Source organism: Falco cherrug, chromosome 1, assembly GCF_023634085.1.
Source record: "Falco cherrug isolate bFalChe1 chromosome 1, bFalChe1.pri, whole genome shotgun sequence".
Classification (NCBI taxonomy): Eukaryota; Metazoa; Chordata; class Aves; order Falconiformes; family Falconidae; genus Falco; species Falco cherrug.
The window spans coordinates 59,504,764-59,525,984 of NC_073697.1; the positions used below are offsets into that span (position 1 = coordinate 59,504,764).

The 21,221-nt window shown below is 43.7% G+C and overlaps 2 protein-coding genes across 5 annotated transcripts; both read left to right on the plus strand.

Moving 5' to 3' along the window:
- Positions 1–594: 594 nt before the first annotated feature.
- Positions 595–8,000, plus strand: SRD5A3 (steroid 5 alpha-reductase 3). Of its 4 annotated transcripts, none has more exons than XM_055699926.1 (6): positions 743–869; positions 1,149–1,343; positions 3,830–3,985; positions 4,407–4,597; positions 5,931–6,053; positions 6,578–8,000. In XM_055699926.1, the coding sequence occupies exons 2-6, from the start codon at positions 1,192–1,194 to the stop codon at positions 6,835–6,837; spliced, it is 882 nt and encodes a 293-aa protein (XP_055555901.1). In that variant the 5' UTR covers positions 743–869; positions 1,149–1,191; the 3' UTR covers positions 6,838–8,000. The 4 variants fall into 4 exon arrangements, with proteins under 4 accessions (XP_055555890.1, XP_055555893.1, XP_055555901.1 ...); XM_055699916.1 differs by having other exon boundaries at positions 749–869; positions 1,149–1,347; XM_055699915.1 differs by lacking the exon at positions 1,149–1,343 and having other exon boundaries at positions 595–869.
- A 676-nt stretch (positions 8,001–8,676) lies between these two features.
- Positions 8,677–19,479, plus strand: TMEM165 (transmembrane protein 165). The gene is made up of 6 exons (XM_055710234.1): positions 8,677–8,961; positions 10,485–10,710; positions 12,921–13,096; positions 13,962–14,144; positions 16,978–17,083; positions 18,559–19,479. The coding sequence occupies exons 1-6, from the start codon at positions 8,800–8,802 to the stop codon at positions 18,633–18,635; spliced, it is 930 nt and encodes a 309-aa protein (XP_055566209.1). The 5' UTR covers positions 8,677–8,799; the 3' UTR covers positions 18,636–19,479.
- Positions 19,480–21,221: the final 1,742 nt, after the last annotated feature.

Consider the following 21,221-nt stretch of genomic DNA (forward strand, 5'->3'; position numbering starts at 1 on the left):
TGCACCTGGCACCGAAAATCCATCGTGCCTGCTGTCCGGGCTCCCGGCCGCGGCGGGAGGGCTCTGCCTCCGGTGTCCCGGTACCTGGGGGGAACCGCCTCCCTTCGGTGCCAAGCGGGTTTGGCTTCTTGCTTTCTCAAGGCGAAGGAAAGGCAAAGCAAAGCTCTCCTTTCACGTCGCGGCGGAACCTGTAACGTTACTAGAATGGCATTCCGAGTGCGGGGCCCCACGCACAGGCAGCGTGCGGGCGGTGGCTGCGGGTCAGCCCGCAGGCGGGACGGGCCCCGGCAGGGGGACGGGCAGCGTACCGGCAGCGGCGGGAGCTGCTTCTGGGTCGCCAGCGGGGAGCACGGCCCAACCGGGGGCTGTGTCCCCTCCCCAGCCTGGTTAAACCTGCGGCAGCTTCCTACCGCCTCGGAACATAAACCGAGAGACACGATGGGGACAGCGCAAATGCGGGAAGACGCGCAAGGTAACGCGACAGAGGCAGGTGCCCGCCCCCGGCAGCTGCGGGGACACACGGCCGCGCCGCGGCCCCTCACCGCCCCCGGCTGGGCGGACCCGCCTTTCCCGAGGGCGGGGAGAGGAAGCGAATGCGCGGCCGCCCCCAGGCCCCGCCCGCCGGCCGAGGAGGCCATGGCGGCGCTGCTGGCCGCTGCCTGGGCCCTGCTGGCCTGCGCCTTCCTGGCGGCGCTGCTGCTGCTGCTGGTGCTGCGGCGGCCCCGCGGCGGCGGCGGCGGCAGCGGCAGCGGCAGCAGCAGCAGCAGCTTCGTCTGTGGCCTCTTCCAGGACCTCGTTCGGTACGGGAAGACGAAGCGGGGCTGCGGGCCGCGCACGGCCGGGCCGCGCCTCCGCCAGCTGCCCAAGAGGTGAGGGCCGGTGCTGTGCCCGGTGCTGTGCCCGGTGCTGTGCCCGGTGCTGTGCCCGGTGCTGTGCCCGGTGCTGTGCCCGGTGCTGTGCCCGGTGCTGTGCCCGGTGCTGTGCCCGGTGCTGCCGGCCTCGGGCCGCGGAGCCATAGGGGTAACGATACATGCGCTTCCATTAGTTCAGCCGAAGATGTAGAAAATAAATAGCATGTGCAAATAGCGTTGTGTATTGTTGTAGGGTTGGGCTCGATTTTTTTCTCCTTTTTTTTTTTTTTTTGGCAGAAGTGTTATTCTGGCGTTACAGATGGGGAATGGAGGAGCGTAGATGCTGCAGTCATACAGAGGCCATATGTGCCAAACTGGAACAAAAGCCTCATCCCGTGAATCCCAGTGCCATGTGGTATCTGCAGAACAAACCTTCCCGCAGGGCTCAGCCCGGGGTCTTGGGGCTGTGGGTTCCCGAGTGTCAAACATACTGTAGGTTTGTTTCCTTAAACGGATTCTCAGTTGTCATCTCCTTCCTTCAAGGTTTCTTTTTAAAATGTGCCTTGGGACAGTAGTAACAGCCTGTTAACATAATGGTCTGGACCCGGCTTGAACAGTCTTTAATAACGTAAAAGAACCGCAGTGTTATTCAAACATATCTCTTAATAGATGTTTAATAGGATGAAAAAGGGGAAAAGGGGGGGAACCCCATTTACAGCTTTTTATACGTTATTGGGATTTCATCGGTTTTGATCAGCCAAGGTTCATGACAAACTGGCCTCTGACTTGAACCCAGGCGCGAGGGGCTCTTGCCGGGCCGGCCTGGGAGGCTGCTTAACCCAGAGGCCTGATGGCCCCCCAGGTAACGGTCCTGTGGGCACCAACGTGTTTTATATACGTAGCTTTCAAACCAAATGTTAAAAAAAGGTTTTGTGATGCAGCATGGTATTCATGGAAAGGTTCTAATGTAGTATTTTGGTTATCAGGCTTCTGGTTACAGAAAATATCCAGGGGTGTGCTTAAGCTCTGCGATACCCTCAGCCAGAACAGGGGCTCGTAAAGGCTTTGTCTTAATTGCAGTGTACCGCAAAATGCCACATTCTTAAGGTAGGTTATCATTTGAGTTGACCTTTCTTCAGCAGAAGTTTCCCACCACCCTGTCTTAGGGGAGATAGTGTCTGAAGAACGTGCTTTTTCAGGCAGTTGGTCTTAAGCTTTCAGTATCTACAAAGCGATTCTGTTACTTGAGTAGCTGGCCCGTAAACCTGCTAGCTGAAAGAATAGAGAAGATCCCGACTGCAGCTGTTGAGGCATTTTTCCATTTCCATTCATCTGCATCTTGTTTCCAAACAAGCATTGTATTTTCACTAGCCTGTGCTTGTTTTTAACTTTGTCATTCCATCTTGTCAAATATTGTGATTAATTTCAGGTTGGTTTGGCAGATAGTGAACATTCCTCTCCTTGAGGGGTAACACGTACTTGCTGCAGTGCTGTATTTTTCTGTAGGTCAGATACATCTCCAGCATAGTTGGGATTGCTGAAAACTTGCAGAGCATGTCTCTGCTAAGCTGGCAGGGCTTGTGTGCTGGTAGTAAGAAGCAGCACTTGTGGAGAAAGTTCCTGGTGGGGGATGAGACAAAAAAAGTCAACTAAGTAACGGGACAGCAGGGAAGGAGCTTGAAGCTTGGAGGCGGAGATGAGTTTTTATCAATGTACGAGCTTCTGTTTGTCCTCTAAGCAGAAAATGAGGGAGAGGGGCTAAATTTTACTTCAGTTGTTGCAAATCAGCAGAGCAAATGTTGCTGTCCCTGCTTGATAGGAGAAGGAACTGTGGAGAAGTGATTTTCTGAAGGGGCTACCAGCTGCTAATGGGCAAGGTGCTCTGGAATATGCAGGGATGCTTGCTGCTTCTGTGGTTCTGACTTGGCCTCTGTATTACTTTTGAGATGTACCCAAGCTGCTTTGGGAGGGAGTCATTTTATTTGGTTTCACTAAGCAAGGGTGTTAGTACCCCTACACTTGCCCAAAAGAAAAGTTTGCGTGTTCCAGAGAAATATGGTCTTCTCTAACTATCCAGTTATATTCTAGTTTTGTACTAATAGTTACATTGTCAACACAAGGTCATCAGCATCTTCCCATGGTACAAATTTTGTCTCTTTGCAGGTGTTTCCAGAGGTCCTGATTTTTATTCATAGCCAGAAGGGCTTTTTGTTTTAAAAACAAAAGGGAATACAGCATCACCTAGTTTGAGCTGGATATCGTGGGCTGTTTAATTCTATCCAGTTACCTGTCTTGGCTGTAATGTCTTGCATTTCAGTAATGCATAATGCATAAGTGCATTACGGGGTTGGGGTATTCTTTGATTTCTTAAAAAAAACCATGTGGTCTAACCTTGAAATCACCCAATGGTATTGGTAGTCTCTCCTTTTTTTCTATATGACTGTTGCAGACCTTGACTTTGCAGGGGGGTAAGGTATTTCAGTGTACAGCTGAGTAATTAATCCTGGTGCCTTTTACCATCTGCATTTGTCATTTATGAACTTTAACCCATCATGTAATGCATCCACTAGAACTGAGGGAAGTGGGAGTGCTGCTAGGCACAACAGCCTGGAAATGCCCAGAAAATTAATTTGGATGTGCTTTTGGTGGTGTACATTATAAAGAAAAAATTGTGCACATCATGATTAGTTATAATAGTTGAGGAATACCTTTGTAATGTGTGGGTTACACTTTCTCCTTTTTAGTGCAGCTACAATTAGTAAAGTAAGCTAAATTAGAGGTTACTCCAGGCAGCATTTCACTGCAGAAAGAAGGCAATAGGGTTATTCCTGCTTGGTACCACTGGAGTCCCAAGTTCTCTACTTATTGCTGTGGAGACCAAAAGGGAATGTACTCACCATCAGGCAAGCATGTCCTGCAGTACATTTCTAACTAAGGAACAGTGAGAACATTAATGAAGACCCTTTTTGTTTCCACAGGTGGTTTACTCACTTTTATGTGGTTTCTGTGTTCTGGAACGGCTTTCTGCTGATCTGTCTTTTCCAAGCCAAGTTCCTCGGAGGGTTGCTCCCATCATGGATTCAGTGCGTGCACCGTGCTCTTGGCAGAGATTCTCAGAGTGAGGACATTGGCAAGTATTCCAGCTACTATGATGCAGTCATATAAATACTAGAAAGCTGCACTACCATCCTGTGTTGATTGTGTTTTCCTCAAGTGCTCCTTCATGAGCTGCTTTTAAACTAGGTTCCAAGTGACTTTCCTGGAATACCAAGTACTTTTGTCATTTTTCAAGGTAGAAATCATTCTAATTTGTGGATGTGATGGCTTTCAGCAGTCCTTTTAGAAAAACGAGCCATTAGCACTTTCCAGAAGTAATCTTGCTGTGGTCAGCAGTGCCTCACCACATACAAGTATTTTCCCCAGCGCTCAGTGAATTTAAAGTGAGGGTGAAATTTTGCTGTGGGGAGGGGAAACAACAGTCTTTTGGAAGCACTCTCAGGGTTACATTGTTCCTGTCTGCCTCAAAGTTGCTATTTTTTATCTGCAATCAGATAGCGAGCACTTCTCTGCGCTGCTGGTTCTCCTGCTGCTTTGGCTGCATAGCTGTCGAAGACTGGCAGAATGCCTCTGGACCAGTGTGTTTTCCAATGGTGTCATTAATATCGTGCAGTATTGCTTTGGACTTGTTTACTACGTTGCTGTTGGCTCAACTGTGCTATGTCAAGTGCCTACTAATGTCAGGAATGGTAAGTGCCTGTTTATTGCCAAAGATGCAGTTTTGCTCCCAATTGTTTCCATTGTGGCAAATGGTTTTGTAGAGGGCTGCTTGTGTGAGAAGTGTGTTAACCGATGAGTGATAGTTCAAAGTAACTACATTTCAGTATGTCACATGATCAACCAGCATTATACACAAACACAGATACACAAACACACACACACACACTTTCATGTTAACCATTACTGTTACGTCCTGAAAACCATCTCACATATTTACTTCCAGGATCATTACCGATCAGTTTTGCATTGTGAAACATGCTTTATGAAGGACAGTAGTAGGTACCAGTTCTCAAATGCTACTATGCAACTTCACATCTCAGACTGGAGTTTGGTTTTTTGTTGTAAGCTTTCCTGTAAGGTGGGTCGGCAAGGCTGTCTTGGCCTCCTGCTTTGTTTTCCACTGAGGACTTGCCACTGCTCTGCTTTGCATCAGTCAGTTTCTTCTTTCCCTCCTAACTGTAATGTCTCCATTAATACAGCAGAAATTTGAATTACATGACTTGTTTCCACAACGCTTTCCACTGAGTCTCACAAGTGAGCTGCTGTTCCCCTGCGCAGATGAACCATGAGCTGGTTGTAGCACTTCTCCTATGACTAATTTTTGTAAAGTGGTCATTACTAAGTATGTAACTTTAGTGAAGTTTTTAACCACTTCCAACCGTATCAGCTGTAGTTTAGTGATTTTTTTTTTTAAATTATTTTATTTAAAAGAGCCCTCAGATCTTCTAAGCGTAGATAAAACCTTTATCTTTCTGGACCACTCTCCTACTTCTCACATCTTGCAGATTCTTAGAGATGGTGTATTGGCTTGTATATTGGAAATCATCCTTAATACAATTAACATTTTTTTGAAGGTCTGAGGCCTAAACAGTTCACGCTGTGCATGTGTGTGCGTGTGTGTATGTGTGTATGTATCTCGCTCACTGTGAACAAGGCAAAACAACAGTGCACTGACAGGTTGACCTGAGCCGTGACAATGTCTTTAATTAGGATGGTAAGAATTACAAACAGCATTGATTAATGAGGTCTTAGACTATCAATTATGTATCAGTTGTACATCAATGCTGTACCTCAAGCTACTGCATTAAAACCTAGGTATTTACAGTATAGAGTGGTTAAGGGAAATTAACTACCAGCTGAGCACTTAAATGATGTAAGTTTCAAAAGCATCTTTCAAGGGATTAGAGACTCACTACTAAAAGTTTGTAAGACAGTAACATTTAAAAAATGCATGCAGTGTTTTGGGGTGATCCTTGGGGAGGTATTTCCTGGCTATATATTAATGATACTTATTTTATTCAGGAAAAGAGCTTTCTGTGCAGATCTCCTGGTATCACATTGTGGGAGTTATGATGTACATTTGGGCCTCTCTTCACCAACACAGATGTCTTGTAATTCTAGCTAATCTTAGAAAAAGTAAATCAGGTAAGATATTTCATTTCTCAACGATTTACTCTGGTAATTTTTTCCTGATGTTTCGATAGGCTTCCGTAGCTTCTAATACCTGAAAACATGAGTATTTTTTAGGTTCTGTAGCATAGTGCTCTGGAAGACTTCTAGTAGATCAAATGTTTTTTTTTGGAAAAGATCACATGGCTGAATGCAGAGAGTTGTCTGTCTATATATATATATAGTTTTACATAACTTAAAATGAAAGTCTAGCTTCTAGTGTTCTAAGGGCAGACACATGCTAATGCTTAGGACTTGTGCTGCTCCTTGGGGACCTCACTTGTATCTCCCTGTGGGCTAATAGGTTTCCTTACTCTGTGTTTCTGCTAACAGCCAGAGATGGCATTTTACTTCATTAAAAAGTGCAAAGCTGCCAGATCAGACGGAGGTGGACCGTGGTGGTAACTTTAATAGGCGTGTTCTTCTGTAGTTGTGAGTAGAAGAGAAAATTTTGTTTAGTGCATGTTGTTCTTAACTAATTTCTTTCTGTTTGCTTACAGGAAATGTTGTAAGTCTGAGCCACAATGTACCTTTTGGAGATTGGTTTGAGAGAGTTTCTTGCCCTCATTATTTTGCAGAGCTCCTCATATATGTATCTATGGCTATCATGCTTGGATTTCACAACGTGACGTGGTGGTGTGTAGTGTTGTATGTTCTTTTTAACCAAGCACTGGCTGCTGTTTTGTGTCACGAGTTTTATCATAAAAACTTTAGCTCCTACCCAAAGCATCGAAAAGCATTTATACCATTTGTTTTTTAGAATACTTCTTCTAAAGTATCTTTAATGCAAACTGGGAAATGTTTTCTATAAGGGAGTAAGAACAGTGTATCAAAGCCAAGGTAAAATTGCACGTTTTATCTCTAGCTTAAAACCTCATAATTTTAATGATAATCTCATCCGTGTTACAAGTTTACGTGGGGAAATGTAAAGTCTCTACGTATTATACAAGCTAAAACAAAGTTTACTGAAGACCTTAATTCAAACTGAGGAGATGTTAATTGGCTCCTTTCTGGTTTATATATTATGCATAAAACACTTGCTGTTGTACAGCAAGCACAAATGCATTTACATGAAAACTGTGTGGTGAAAGAAGGGTACAGGGAATAATTTGAACTACTGTATTTCATGGCTTGTCTAATATTTAAGTGTAATTTTTTTTTTCCTAGTTTCTTTTCACTGAATCACTTCAGAGGGAGGCAAATTGTGTATCTTTCTGTGCTTCCCTGTTGATAATTAAAACCAGCCACTGCTTTGTAACTGCAAGCACAAAAACCTGTGGAGAAAGCTGTGGTGGAGGAATGACTCATGCTCAGCAGCATAGATAAACAGGCCCGTTCTCTGCATTATCTCTTTTGCAGCAAAGTGTTTTCATTCATTGATGAAAACTCCTTGTTTATCCCTAAACTGGGAAAATCATTGAAGGTTCTCTGTCTAGAAAGACTGTAGAAGAGAATTTGCAGAAAATTAATGTTCTTTGTTACAGTTCTGTTATTCTTATAGTGGGTTATTAGAGTCCCTCATGCGTTACTGACATCCCTTGTGTGTTATAGGGGGCAGTTATGCAGGATGGCTGTAATCACATCTACAGTAGGTTTTGAGCAGCCTGTGAGAGCAGATATAATGAACTGCCAAGGCAGAGAACACACAGAAACCAGTACCTGACCAGTGTTGCAAAGAAATTCTTTACTGGGGAGATGATGTCACTCAGCCTAGGGTTTTGGGGGTTTTTGGCACTTAACTATTGAATGTTTTGGTCCTTTTCATGATACTGGAGTGAATGATCGGTTTGCATGATGGAGCATATGGATGCTGGTGTTTCAGTGTGTTTTCTACTTACATGCATATATTATTTTATACATGAGAATAATTTTTATATACCAAAGTATATATTGCAAATTAATTAAAATTGTTTATTACACCTATTTCCATTTTGTATCATTTTTCAAAACTGAGACACCAGTTAGCAAAACATGAGCAATTACTTTGCACAGAATGTTGTGCCTCTCTGGGGTCTCGCAGCCCCTCTCTCCATCGACGATTCCACAGCTTCAGTTCACTGTGGAACGTGGTCCCGGCTGGGGACCGCATCCTTCTGGGTTTTTTTTTTTGTTTGTTTGTTTTTTGTGTGTGGTTTTTTGGTTTGTTTTTTTTTAGTGATTCTCGGGAGTTGCCTGCGGCATCTGCTGTTCTTGCTCCTCCTTACAGGGCTGTTCGTGGCTTCCCCGGGCGCACATCCCTGTCCCTGCCCGGGCAGGGGATGGCTGTGCCCGGGCCCTTCCCGTGCAGTTTTTTCGCCTCCTTACGTAGCCGCTCCGCTCCCCGCCCCTCGGCGCCCTTTCCCTGTCCGTAGGCAACTCCGCGCGGAGGAGGGACGCTCCCCCGAGGAAGCCACAGTCGCGCCGCCCGGCCCCTCCGAACGCCGGGAGCCGCGGGCAGGGGCAGGGACCAGCGCCCGGGCCCCCTCCCGAGCGCGGCGGAGCGCAGGGGGCTGCCACAGGCCGCGGGTCCCCGGCTCGTTCGGGCGGGGCGGGGCGTCTGTCCGTCAGCGGCAGCCGCAGCCAATCGGCGCGGCCGGCCCCGCCCCTCCGGGCCGTTGCAGGAAGCGGTCGGCGGGCGGTCGCGGGGCTGCGCGGCTGGGGCGCTGCGGGCGGGGCGGTGACGCGGCGCCTTTAAGAGGGGCCTCGTGCCGTGCCGCCCCCCTCAGCACCGCGCTCGGCCGCCATGGCCTCGCCGCCGCTCCCGCGGGCCGCCGCGCTGCTGCTGGCGGCGTCGCTGCTGCTGGCGGCCCCGGCGGGGCTGCGCGCCGCTCCCGAGGAAGAGCCCGCCAGGAAGAAGGAGCCTCCGCCACCGCCGGCGGCGCAGGGAGCCGAGCCGCGGGCTGAGGTGAGGTGAGGTGAGGCGGGGACGGGCCGCGCCGCGCCGGCTGCCTGCGTAACGGCCCCTTCCCTCAGCCGGGCCGCGGGGCGGGAGCGCCCCCCCACCCCCACCCCCGCGGCGGCAGCTCCGTGCCGGCGGGGCGGGCCCGGCCTCCCGGGCGCCTCGCCTTTCGGAGGCCGCCGGACTCCTGCATTTCCCCATCTTGTAACAGGAGAAGGGGAAGCGGCGGGATCACCTCATGGCCCTGCATCTTCCCCGTTTCTGCTGTAAGAGGGGAATTTAGGTCCGACGTGGAAAATGGGCTAATGCTTTTTTTTTTCTTTTTCACCCGATAAGTATTTTTGTGCTCCACTTGCATGCTGGGGGGCAGCCGGCCTCTCCAGATCATCCTCACAGAAGCATATGAAAGCAGACTTTGTTGCGACGCAAAACCTGCCGGTTTTTCCTCAGCATTTAAGATTGCTTTACATGAAAACTTTTTAAATGGTGTTCTTGGTTAGGGGGGTCTAGCGTCAGGTCATCGTGCGCACGGAGGGATGAAAAAATGATTAATGTATGGCTTTGAGGTGTCAGGTAGAGCATGCCAGGTTCCAAGTATCAAACCCAAAAATTCATAGCAGTGCTAAACGTGAAGAAACTGTGGGAAGTCAATGTGTATCATACAGAACATGGAAACTTTTAAATACCAAACCCGAAAACTTGCAGCACTGCTAGAAGTGGAATGCTGGGAAGCCGCCGTGTTAAAACACGTTGCACTCATGTCTCCTCTGGTAGATGGGATGAAGCAAGCTTTCCTAGCCATCCTTGCTCAAGCATGTGAACATCGATTTAATTGGTTTGGGTCTTGCTTTGGATTGTAGATATCTTAATCTCTGTAAAAGTAAACACTTCAGTGAGCGAGTGAGATCTGGAGTATGCCGGTCCGGTTTGACCACTGGAAAGTCTTAAAGCTAGTTTTCAACAGAGCATGGAGAAAAAAAGCTGATGAAAGCTTGTGCAAAATTTTGATGCAGCTGGGATGCAGAGATCCTGCAAGGGAAGAAAGTGGTCCTGACAATTTTTGAAAGGACTTTGTATTTCTTCTGAGTTATCCTAGTCACCCAATTTTAGTTTGAAGAGTTTAATTCTTAATACTTATATCAGAAAATTGCTTGTTTGGTCAAGGTCATGAAGTAAATAGCTAGGGATTGTAAAGACAGCAATATTAGAGCTGAACTAAAGCAGCCTTCCCCACATTTTATTGTAATAGTGGTTCTCACATTCTGGAAATAATGTGCATGGCAAGTACTGTTTCAAAAATCAGTGCACGATCTGATCTTCTTGCTAAGTGCCTAACTAGGAACTTGAGGTAGGTGGCAGCCAGTAACTAGTTAATGATCATTAATGCTGCGTGAGAGGTATGTGATTAGTGTCACACTACGCAGTATGGTATGATAGGTGAAATACTAGGCTTAGTATTTCTGTGAACTAACTATTCAAGCTAATTAACTAGTGTTTTTGTTGTTGCTTCCCCCCCCGGCCCCTTACAGAAGGTATCCTCACCAGTTGCTCCAGTTCACATTGTCAATGAAGAGTCAGCTGAGAAGACTAATTTGGGCTTTATTCATGCATTTGTGGCTGCTATATCAGTCATCATCGTATCGGAACTGGGGGATAAGACCTTCTTCATTGCAGCCATCATGGCAATGCGGTACAACCGTTTGACTGTACTGGCTGGTGCTATGCTTGCTTTGGGACTGATGACATGTTTATCAGGTTAGCATTCTTTTCTTTTTGTTTCATCACTTAAAATGTGCTAGATGCGTATTAATCAATACATTTTAATTGAAATTCAAATGAAGGTAGTAGGTATATGCAGATTTCTGTTTTGAGGAGAGTGTGAAGGTTTTCCTGGGGACCATGGCCCAGATTGAATATTTAGGCTCTTACCTCTAATGAGGTGCATGTGCTCCCTAGAGCTCGATACAAGTTTAAGGAAGAGGAATGAGATTGGGAGCCTAAGCACTTTATTTGATTTTTGGGGCACTTTTTATTTTTAGCTCCTGTTAAATTAGTGTGCCTAAAGGGAATGTGGGAGTGACTTCTCGTTTTCCTCCTAAGGCAAAAGATTCTTAGTATGATGACAAATGTACCTTGTCTGACTTGTATCCCTGGATTGCGTAGCAGTTTGGGTTTGTGCTGAGCCACGTAAGTTGAAGATGATGTCCTGCCACTATCCTTTGGGATGGGTGGTACTGACAGAGCCAAGAGCTGGGGGTGAGAAGCGAGGTGTCAGGTGGCACTTGAGGAACCTGTAGCTGTGCTTACTTAGCTGTCATCATAAAGTCTTTAGATACAAAACAACATTTGTGCTGCACCTCATCTATGTGCTCATTTCTAACCATGCCTGTTTCAGAAATGATCGAAATAGTGTTCACTGGTTTATACACGCTGGAGACAGCCAGTTAACCGGCGTCGGGCTTCTTGGCGAGTGTTTCTATGCATCTGTTTTGGGTGTGTAGCTATTGCTGTATATAAGGCTGCAATTATTGCAGTCTTAGAGTAGTTTCCATTTGCACTGTGTCTAACGATAGTATTGTATGAGTTTCTGCTATTAATCACTTAATATAACAGTCTTTGTCTCTTCTCCCACTTCTGTACTGCTTGCTTCGTGTAATGTTACTTAGTACCATAGGTGATGCAGTATTCTGTAAGTCTTATGACCTCTTCTGCTCTCCCTTTTTCTATACCAAGTCTTTCTTCGAATCTTTCTTGATGCTTCTTCATAAAGGCTTTCTTTTCTGCTTGCAGTTTCTTGCATTGCTTTACTTCAGTATTTTCAGTCTTCAAAAAGAAGTTTAGTTTAACTCCTGATTTATTTAGCAGTGCAATTAATACTGTTGTTTATGTATGTATGTTTACTAGTAATGCAGTGTCATTAATTTTGGTCTTGTAGTCTTTATTTTTGGTAGTGGCAGTGTGGATTAATTTCCAGGTTATGTAGTAACTTAGGAGGGCAGTTTTCAACTAAGAAAGCATGTGCAAGAAAACATACATGGTAATATGCTTCCTTTTAGCTAATTGCATGTGGAGTGAAACAACAGAGACAGTTGTGAGTGCGTGGTCCAAGCAGCCTTGAATGTTAGATGTGAAACTTTCATTTTCTCTTAATTGTTACAGGCCTTTTTTGTCCAAAAATGCTAACTAGTCTTAATTTGCGAAGAAGTACTTTGTCCTGGATACATGATTCTTCCTATTATTTGAGAACTAGTTTTGGCTTAGTTTGATTGCCTTCAATACCTATAAAAAGTACATTCACCGTGGAAGTAGATTTTTGGTCTTTGAGTGGGATCAGTGCTTTTAAATTAAAGGAAGATCTAAGTTGGTCACATTGTGTGATTGTGGGGAGTGTGGGGGAGAAGGGAATAGTAATGCAGGCATTTGTACTTGGCAAAAGAAGACAGACATGGTTTCATGCAGCTGGATGATTTGTGGGTATGTCTAGTAGATTTACCTTGTAGAAAATCTTACTGTAACTTTATCTGATAAATGATTAGAAAGAGATGCTATCCAACATACAGTCAAATTAACTAATATACACAGTGACTAATCTAACATGATTACAGATGATAGTTTCGTGGCGTGCTTGGAGAAAGGCAGGACTTGCGTAGTCCTTGATGGGAAAGATAATGTTGCTTGGATTTGCTCTTGGGAGCAGCAGCACATCAGCTTTGCCTGGTGTGCCTTGTCTGCATGTTAATGGACTTCAGTCTCTGGCATGACCAGTAATGGCTGGAGTTTAGAGTGTTGTTATGTTGCAAAAACAAGAATATAAAATTATATAAGACTAAAAAAAGACAACAATATTTCTTTATCGGTGGGTGTTTGAATTGCAGACTTTGCTAGCAAGCATTTCTTAGATGTGGGAAAAACAATTATGATCCTCATGCTTATTTTTTTAAATGATGCATTTGTTTTCTTTACAGTTTTGTTTGGCTATGCCACCACAGTTATTCCTCGTGTGTACACATACTATGTATCAACAGCACTGTTTGCAATTTTTGGCATCCGAATGCTTCGGGAAGGCTTGAAAATGAGTCCAGATGAGGGTCAGGAAGAGCTGGAGGAAGTTCAAGCAGAAATTAAAAAAAAAGACGAGGAAGTAAGTCATAAACTTGCTGTGAATTATAGGTGATGAAATAGTTAAAGCCATGAGGCTGCAGAATGGCATTGTGTTTGGGGTGTTCAGCTGTGGCTGTGGTTGATAACTTTGTATGGTAAATGGGACAGAGGTGGCCTCTGGAGGCCGTTTCAACAGGTTGTTCCAGTTCTGTGGCAAGCCTGGCTTCTCAGGAGAAAAGGGATTTTCTCCACAGAGTGGGGTGGTGTTGGGGGGGGTTGTTTGTGTTTTTCTTGGTTTTTTAAAATGCGTTACTAGCAAAGAAGACATCAACAGTTTACTCTTGTCTTTACTTTTACTTGTTTTTATGGTCAGGCAGATTAATGCTGAGGTTTGTAGTGTTGCAGCAAAGGTCTCTATTATAATAACTTACTAAATATACTGGTCCGCTTCTAAGGAATAGTGTGGAGTATTAATCTTATTTCTTCTAAGATTAATTTTTTTATTATTATTACTATTTTTATCAAACCCTAATTTGAGAGCCACCAGTTCGGAAGAGGGGGATCCATGCTTTTAAAAATAGAAGGAAGTCTGTGGTTAAAAACAGGTGTAATTCCTACTGAAACTGCTGCGTAAGTGCAGGCAGTACAAGATGGACAATAACTGGAGGTTAGAGGTGATTACAAGTATACATACAGACATATGTGTGTACATAATATGAAGCTAGTTTTTTTAAATGATGTCTAATATAAATAATACATTGATAATGCAGCAGTCGGTGGCTAATAGCATTCCAGATGCTAAATGGCTGGCTTTACTGTGTATTTCATCTGAGTTGTTTAGATAACTTTTCTAATCTTATGGTTGGTTGGTTTGTGGTTTTTTTTTTTTCCTTTGTGTTCCACAGCTTCAGAGAACCAAACTGTTAAATGGGCCAGGAGATGTGGAATCAGGGCCAGGCACCACTATACCTCAGAAGAAGTGGCTACATTTCATTTCTCCAATCTTTGTTCAAGCTTTTACTTTAACATTTCTAGCAGAATGGGGTGATCGTTCCCAGTTAACAACCATAGTCTTGGCTGCCAGAGAGGTGAGTGTTGCAGAATGCCCACTGTTCTTTTGCTGTCTCTGGGTGGCCTGCAGAGAAGTGGGAGAGAAAATAGTCTTGGAGGGTGGTATCAGATTCACGCCTGCTGCCTTGGTGTGCCTTACTTCGCATTACAGCTGTATTGAGACCTGAAAATAAATGCACTGAAGCTCTGCATAGTATTAAAACTGTTGTTGAATGATTGGGTCTGCACAGGCATTTCTGGAAATAGTTGTTTTATATCATGCAGCTGAATGCAGGGGTTTTTTTGTTACAGTGTTAAGAGATGTTACAGACCAGATGTTTCTTTGATCTGTGTGGTCATGCAGTTTTAACACATAGCTTAAAAAAAAAAAAAAAAGAAAAAAAAAAAAAGAGAGAGAGAGACCTTCATCCCAGCAAACTTAAAGCTGTTAAAAAGATACCTCTTTTTAAAAACCTAAGTGTATAGTATGGTACAGCATATAGAACTAAAATAAACTGTAAACTGGAAATACAATCATATCCAGCATGATTGAAATTTGTTTAACTGTATTTAAAGGAAAATTAAGACTTCTAGCCAGCCTTTTAATAAACATAAGTAGCTTGCCCCTGTGCTTTTTCATGCATTGAGATAATTTACATTTTTTCCGTAGAACCCATGCTTCTTTCAGTGCACTTTCAGACTTTCCTAGGGATAAATCAAGTCTGTCTAATGAAGGAGGCTATAATCTGTAGGAACCTCTTGTCTCTATTACAGCACAGGGAAAGTGCTCGGAGCTAACAAAGCAGGGAACAGCAGATGGAGAGGTTGATCTCTTTGTTGAGGCAGTTACATGCCATCTTGGAAAATGAGGAGTTATTACTGCGTCTGCCCAGGTTTTTTTATGTGGTGCTAGGCAAGTTGCTTAAGCTCATCTTTTCACAGGTGGTTGTTGACTTTGGTTTGCTTTTTCTGAGTGTCCCATTAGGAAGTGTCCATTAGACCTTGTGGTCTGGTTTGTGAAGTGCTGAGCATTGCAGCTAAAGGCTGTGGGATGTTGTTCCTTTAGCATATGAAGTGTTTGTGTAAGTGCTACAAAACCAAATACTACAAAAAAATTAATTGTAAGTATCTCAGTCCTGGCTTTCAAAATCAGCAAATTACTATGATCTGGATCTTTTGTCATTTTACCTGTAGGATTGTTTTATCCCCCTTTGTTTCATGATATATTTAGATAAATCCTTGTCTGTGAAGTACTAAGTTACATTTGAGCAATGTGGTAAGTCAGCTGTGACCATACATTCTTCAGTGACGAGAGCATAAAATCCTACATGACTGTTCATTAAGTAGTGTCCATCCTGTCACAACAAACAGGGCTCCTTTGGAGGAAAAAGAGGGCTATCTCAGTGCGTGAATGTCTTGGTGTACTAGGGGAATGAATTAAGATTGTCCTCATGAACCTAGTCCAGACAAAGAACTTGATTTCACACCTAATAGTTTTACTGTGTATAAGAATTGTTCATCTGTTTAAGGAAACAGAAAAGGAAGCTCTGTAGTGTTCTGCTAGACTGGCTTTGCCTCAGCTGCTGTGCCTGAGCACTTCCGCTTCTGGAGACACTATACTGAGGGAAGCTGTGGAAACTTGTTACCTTCCAGGGTGGCTCTGGGGAACGGCATGGGGGCTGGTGTCCACCCTCTGCCCATAGGGGCTGTGCATAACTGCTGACTGCAGGGAAACAGGGATTTCTAGGAACTTTGGATCCTGATCCTGATCCTGGAGGTGGATGTGTTCTGCTGGCACAGCCCTGCTTCCAACCTGTGCTTCTTGGTGGTTTCCTACCTGTCCTCTGCTTGGTGCTTGCCACCATTTTTCACTGGCTTGTGATTTTGGTTCTATTGGCCAGAATATTGGCTAGTGTTGTCTTTTTTCGTATCATATAATTTCTTAGACAGTTTTGCTCTTTGCCTGTTAGAGACTTCATGTGTACCTCATGTGACGGCCACAGCATTTTTCCTCTCAGGGCTGAGCCTCATTTAAGAGATGTGCAGGGGACTCAACTCCACTTTCCCTCATTCATCTTCGTACAGGAAAAAGTTGTGCTACTACCTTGCCTTTGTTACCCGTCATTAAAAGATTTATTTTCTGTTTCTGACGCTGAAGACTTCAATTTTATAAGGTGTTCCATACATATGCTGCCCTTAACGGTGTAATTTGTAAGTAGATCTGAGAAACCTTCTTTACGTAGTAAGAGTTGTTCACCTATTGAGTAGCTGCTTGTTATGCAGTGATGTGAAAGCTGTCATTGACAAACTTTGAAAACTATAAAGTTTTATTCGCTATCCTCTGGACTTTATTCTTTCATACTTCCCCCTTTAGACGATTGAGGAGGGCAGGCAGTGTAGAGCACAAGCTTGTGAAGCTGAACAAAGGAGTCAAGAATGTTTTAGCTGCTGAAAGCCTTCATTTGCAGTTCACGGATTTATTTTTCTCTTTCTTTATAATTATGTTGGTGTTCTTCCAGCTGATGTGTGTTGTTTCTCAACAGCTGCCACCTTCCCTCTAGAGGCTGCTAAATTGTTTAAGTACAGCAGAGTGATTTCTGAATCTACATTTAACGACTTGAAGATGCTTCTTAGTTGAAACATGCCATGTGCTCCTGTATTAGTCAGGTTTAGATTAAGTCTCTCGCTAGCTGACGTACACTGTTACTGGTCTGCAAGGCAGTGATGTAGAGCAGAGCTAACACCAGAGAGTATCTTCCACACTTGACAGTGTGCGACCAGGGAATCAAGGCTTTGCTCCTTCGTGGCAGGAGATTGTAGGACTAGGGTTTTCAACTGTGCTGATGTTTCCCTTCTGTGTTTTTTCCTCAGGACCCCTATGGTGTGGCAGTAGGAGGAACGGTGGGACATTGCCTATGCACTGGTTTAGCAGTTATTGGAGGGAGAATGATAGCACAAAAAATTTCTGTTAGGACTGGTAAGTGGAAACTTCAACAAAAAAAATGCATTAATGCTGGTAATGTCTGTGGTGTAAATGATGTTATGTTTTTTAAAACTTGGAAGACCCCAAAATATTGTTGTGTGTTTTTTAATTTGAGCCTGTGTCTTCCAACCTACTGCCCCACCCCACCCTGTAGTCAGCTCCCCTCGCAGCGGTGACCCTGGGCTGTTCCCAGGACCGCATGTCCCTCCTGCCAAGCAGAGTCCGAGCATGTGCCACCACCTTGCGCACGGTGCTTCTAAGGGGTCTGTCCTTAATTGAACATAATGCTTTACTGACTCAGATTTAAGGAATCAAAATGGGTATTGTAGCTCCAGGTTTAAAGATGGACACAGGTGAAGCATGTTTTGCTTCACTATTGGCTAGCTTGTGGGAGACCAGAGGAAGGAAATACAGTATTTTTAACAGTCAGTATGATTTGATAGTGAATAATAGAAATTTTGTCACAATTCTGAGTACAGACCTTCAGGTGAGCAAGAGAACTGCATATTTACAAGTTATGCCACGCATATAAAAGCCTTCAAAGCTACTCTGTGGGTGGCATAAATGTGTGTGTGTTGTTGGTTTTTTTTTTATCATAACCTGCTATCTGTAACAGGAAGGGCCAGTAAGGTTACATTGGGTTGTTTGTTTTTCCTTAGATTAGGTTGCAGCTTCCTTCAGCTGCCCATCCTGTGATGTAGTGAGATTTCTTGCTCCCAGGAAGGATTCTGTGAAGCTGCTTCCAATAAATGTTCATTCAGAATATTTGTTCTGTAGTTGCAGAGGTTGTAAAAAAATCAGCTTCTCTGCAAAAAGTAAAACATGCATTCTGTTCTGTTTGTTTGCTGAAGAAATTGGTGATGAAATGCTAATCTAATGATTTAATATGTTCCTAATAAGCTCAGTGTGAACCTTTGGCCACAGGAATAGCCTTATTAGGTTAGACCAAAGATCCATCTAGCCTGTTAGTTTATTTAGGGAAGAGCAGGAGAACATGTACAGTGGTGTTTTCCCAGAATACTGTCCCAGCCTTTAGCAGATTGTGGCCACTGCAAGCAGTTAATGTTTTTGAAACTGTCTCTTTCAATATAGTTACCTAAACTATGCAAAAAATGCTGATTATTATGTCCCCCTTAACTGATGGCTTGCTCCAGCATGAGGATATTGTATCTGATTTTCCCCCACAACCAAATGTTCAACAGCAGGTGTCAACTTCAGTTTCATACTACCTAAAGCAGTAAAACCATTCCTTCTAATGAACAGACTATATTGTTGTAGTTGCCATTAGACAGTGGGATGGTATTTGCACATTGTGATACTGAGCTAGAAACAACGTCCGCTGTTTGCAGCAGAAATATCAAGGTTGTTTGGGAATCAGACATTAGAAAAAAAGATAAAAATCTGTAATGTGTCATGGCAGATATTTAACTTTCAGTATCTAATTTTTTTTGTTTCTGCATTTTTTTCAGTGACGATCATAGGAGGCATTGTCTTCTTAGCGTTTGCATTTTCTGCACTATTTATAAGTCCAGACTCTGGGTTTTAAAATTTTTCATCACTGCAAAAGAACAAGGATTGGAAGTGTCAAGCAGCTATCCTTGTGCATTTGTGTATATAATGTACAGAATTATATAAACAAGCACTGAAGATGAGACACTGAACTTTTTATAGCGAATGATTCATGGAACTGATACATTTATGGCAGCTTCTGCAGTGGAGATACGCTTATTGTCCGGTTTGTTTATTCTGTGGTGCCTGCTCCCTTGGTGGGATTTGCGTGGTCTTCTTGCTTGCTGGACCTGGCTCAGCTGAGTTTTGAGGATCTACTCATAAGTATTGAGGCTTCCTCTTTTCTTCCTGTTACACATGGCCGCCTTTCCTGTTTCTTCAAGAGGGAAGACTCTGCCTTGTTCCATGTTGCTCAACAGAAGGTGTTAAGGAGGAAACTGCTGGCTCCCACCTTCAAGGACTTTGGTTCCAGGGTGCACCCAAGGCTGGATAATCTAAGCAACAAGAAACCTGGGAGCAGTTTCTATACCATTGAGTGGCTGAGCCACTGACAGATAATTTTACAAACTTCATTTGGAGGGAAGAGTTCTTAAAGAAATCAGGGATTTTTATCATGAAATTGATGTGTGGTGATTAACAACCTCTACCATGTTCAATATGCAATCTGTCTGGAGCTACCATTATTTGACCTTTTTTTAAAAAAAATTTTTTTGAAATGTTAAAGTATATGGAAAGTAATAAAACAGTCCAACTTAACAGTATTCCATTCCCAGGACTGAACAGTAATGGAATTCTTAGATTTAGATGTGTTCCCGTTTTTCTTTTTAGGAATAGAAATGTAATCTGGAAGATAATTAATAAAACACAGTGTCTCCATGTGAGTTATTTTCGGTATTGTTTTTGATGATTCCCGTAATTTTTGCCACAGAAGTTTACCTAGTGACTGTGTACTCAAGGTGAGAAAAGTTTACTAAATTTATTTTGGATACTGATAAATGCCAGTGTTATAAGGACTTTGAAAATGTTGACCACTGAAGATAGCAGGTTGCAGAAATACATGCTTTTCTCTGCTCTCCAGTGATGATTTGGATTCTGAGCTAATGGCTTAAATAGCCCTCTGAGATCTACTCAGGAGCAGTCTAGTACAATAGAATGTATGGTTTCTGGTATTATGAATCTGCCTTATATTGAAGCTGACGTAATAGGGAGCATGACAAATCTGACCATTCCATTAGTAGCTCACAAACAGAGCAGTCCCTAATTCTTGTCTGAAGTTTCTTTGCCCAGAAACCCCCTTAATGCCAAATTTCCTCAAGACTGCAGCAGCGCAATGCACTTCATGTGCAGTGGTATGAAAACAGGCTACAATTTTGGGCTCCAGACCTAAATGTTCATGTCTTGGCCTGAAAGAAGGGTGCTGCTGGCAGTACCGTTGCTAATTACTAGGTGAGGCACTGCGGTTGGTGTGGTGTGGGTTTTTGGGGGGTTTGAGGGTTTTTTTTTGGTTCGTTTTTTTTGTTGTTTTTTTTTTTTTTTGTTGCGGTTTTTTTCTGTTCTGCTTTTGAACTAAACGTAGTCAAAACCTCTTCTTTCCCACAGCCTGGAAACACACGCTCTGTGTCCCTTGTGTGTTTTGGCCTCAGCGTGGAGGGGATTTGTAGCAGAGGTCATGTTAAAACAGAACAGGAATAGGAAACCCAAAATAGGGAAGAGCCTAAACTTTTAACTATTTACTGGACAACTGCATGTTGTGTTATTGAAAAGTGGTGCTGGTGGACTACAGTATGTTCATGCAGATGTGTCCTGGGTGAACTAACTCTGGTGCCACAGTTCATCCTCCTGAAAATTCTTGCTCAAAATCAAAAAAGCCAAACCAGTTGGCCGTACTCAAACATTGAAGCTTTTCAAACTTTCTGTGTGCTGCTTAAAGCTGTTCTGGTACAAAACCGATTAGGATCAAGAGAAAAATGCACCTATTAAACATGTTGTTTGTAGAGGCCAAGTGTGAAGTTGAGAACAAATTTCTGCAACTTTCACGTTTATGTTTTACTATTACAAAGTCATACATGATGCTTAGTACTGCTTTTGACCAGCTTGGATGCGCTGTAATAGCTAGCTAGGCAGGTAGGGGTGAGTTTGAATAGTGGTGGGTTGGGGTTTTTTTTCCTTCTTTTTTTTTTATAATTAAAGCAGAAATGTTGATTTCTCCTTGGAAAGCTATTATAAAATTAGCTCATGAAATTTTAGTAAAAGCTTTGAAAGGTGCTTTAATAGTTGCTGCTAGTTACAGTGATTTAATGTTGTCAAGTGCCTGTTGGAATTTGTCACAATTTAAAGAATCTAGCTGGGATGTAACCAAAGCCCGTTGAAGGTGATGGGGGGACTTCACTGGCCTATTTTTAGCAGCACTGCGTCTGCTGCGCTGTTGGTAGCACAAATGGTGTCCTTCCACAGCCTCTCAAAGCACTCGCACCCTGGCCGTCTCTCCCCTGCTGGCTGATCCAGGGGTTGGGATTTCAGCACCTTTCATCATGCTTCTTTCTTGTGTTTCTAGTGCGTTGCCATTGGAGAGGTGTGTGGCACTGCTCTGTCTGGAAATAACCTGGAGACTTGAGGTAAAGGT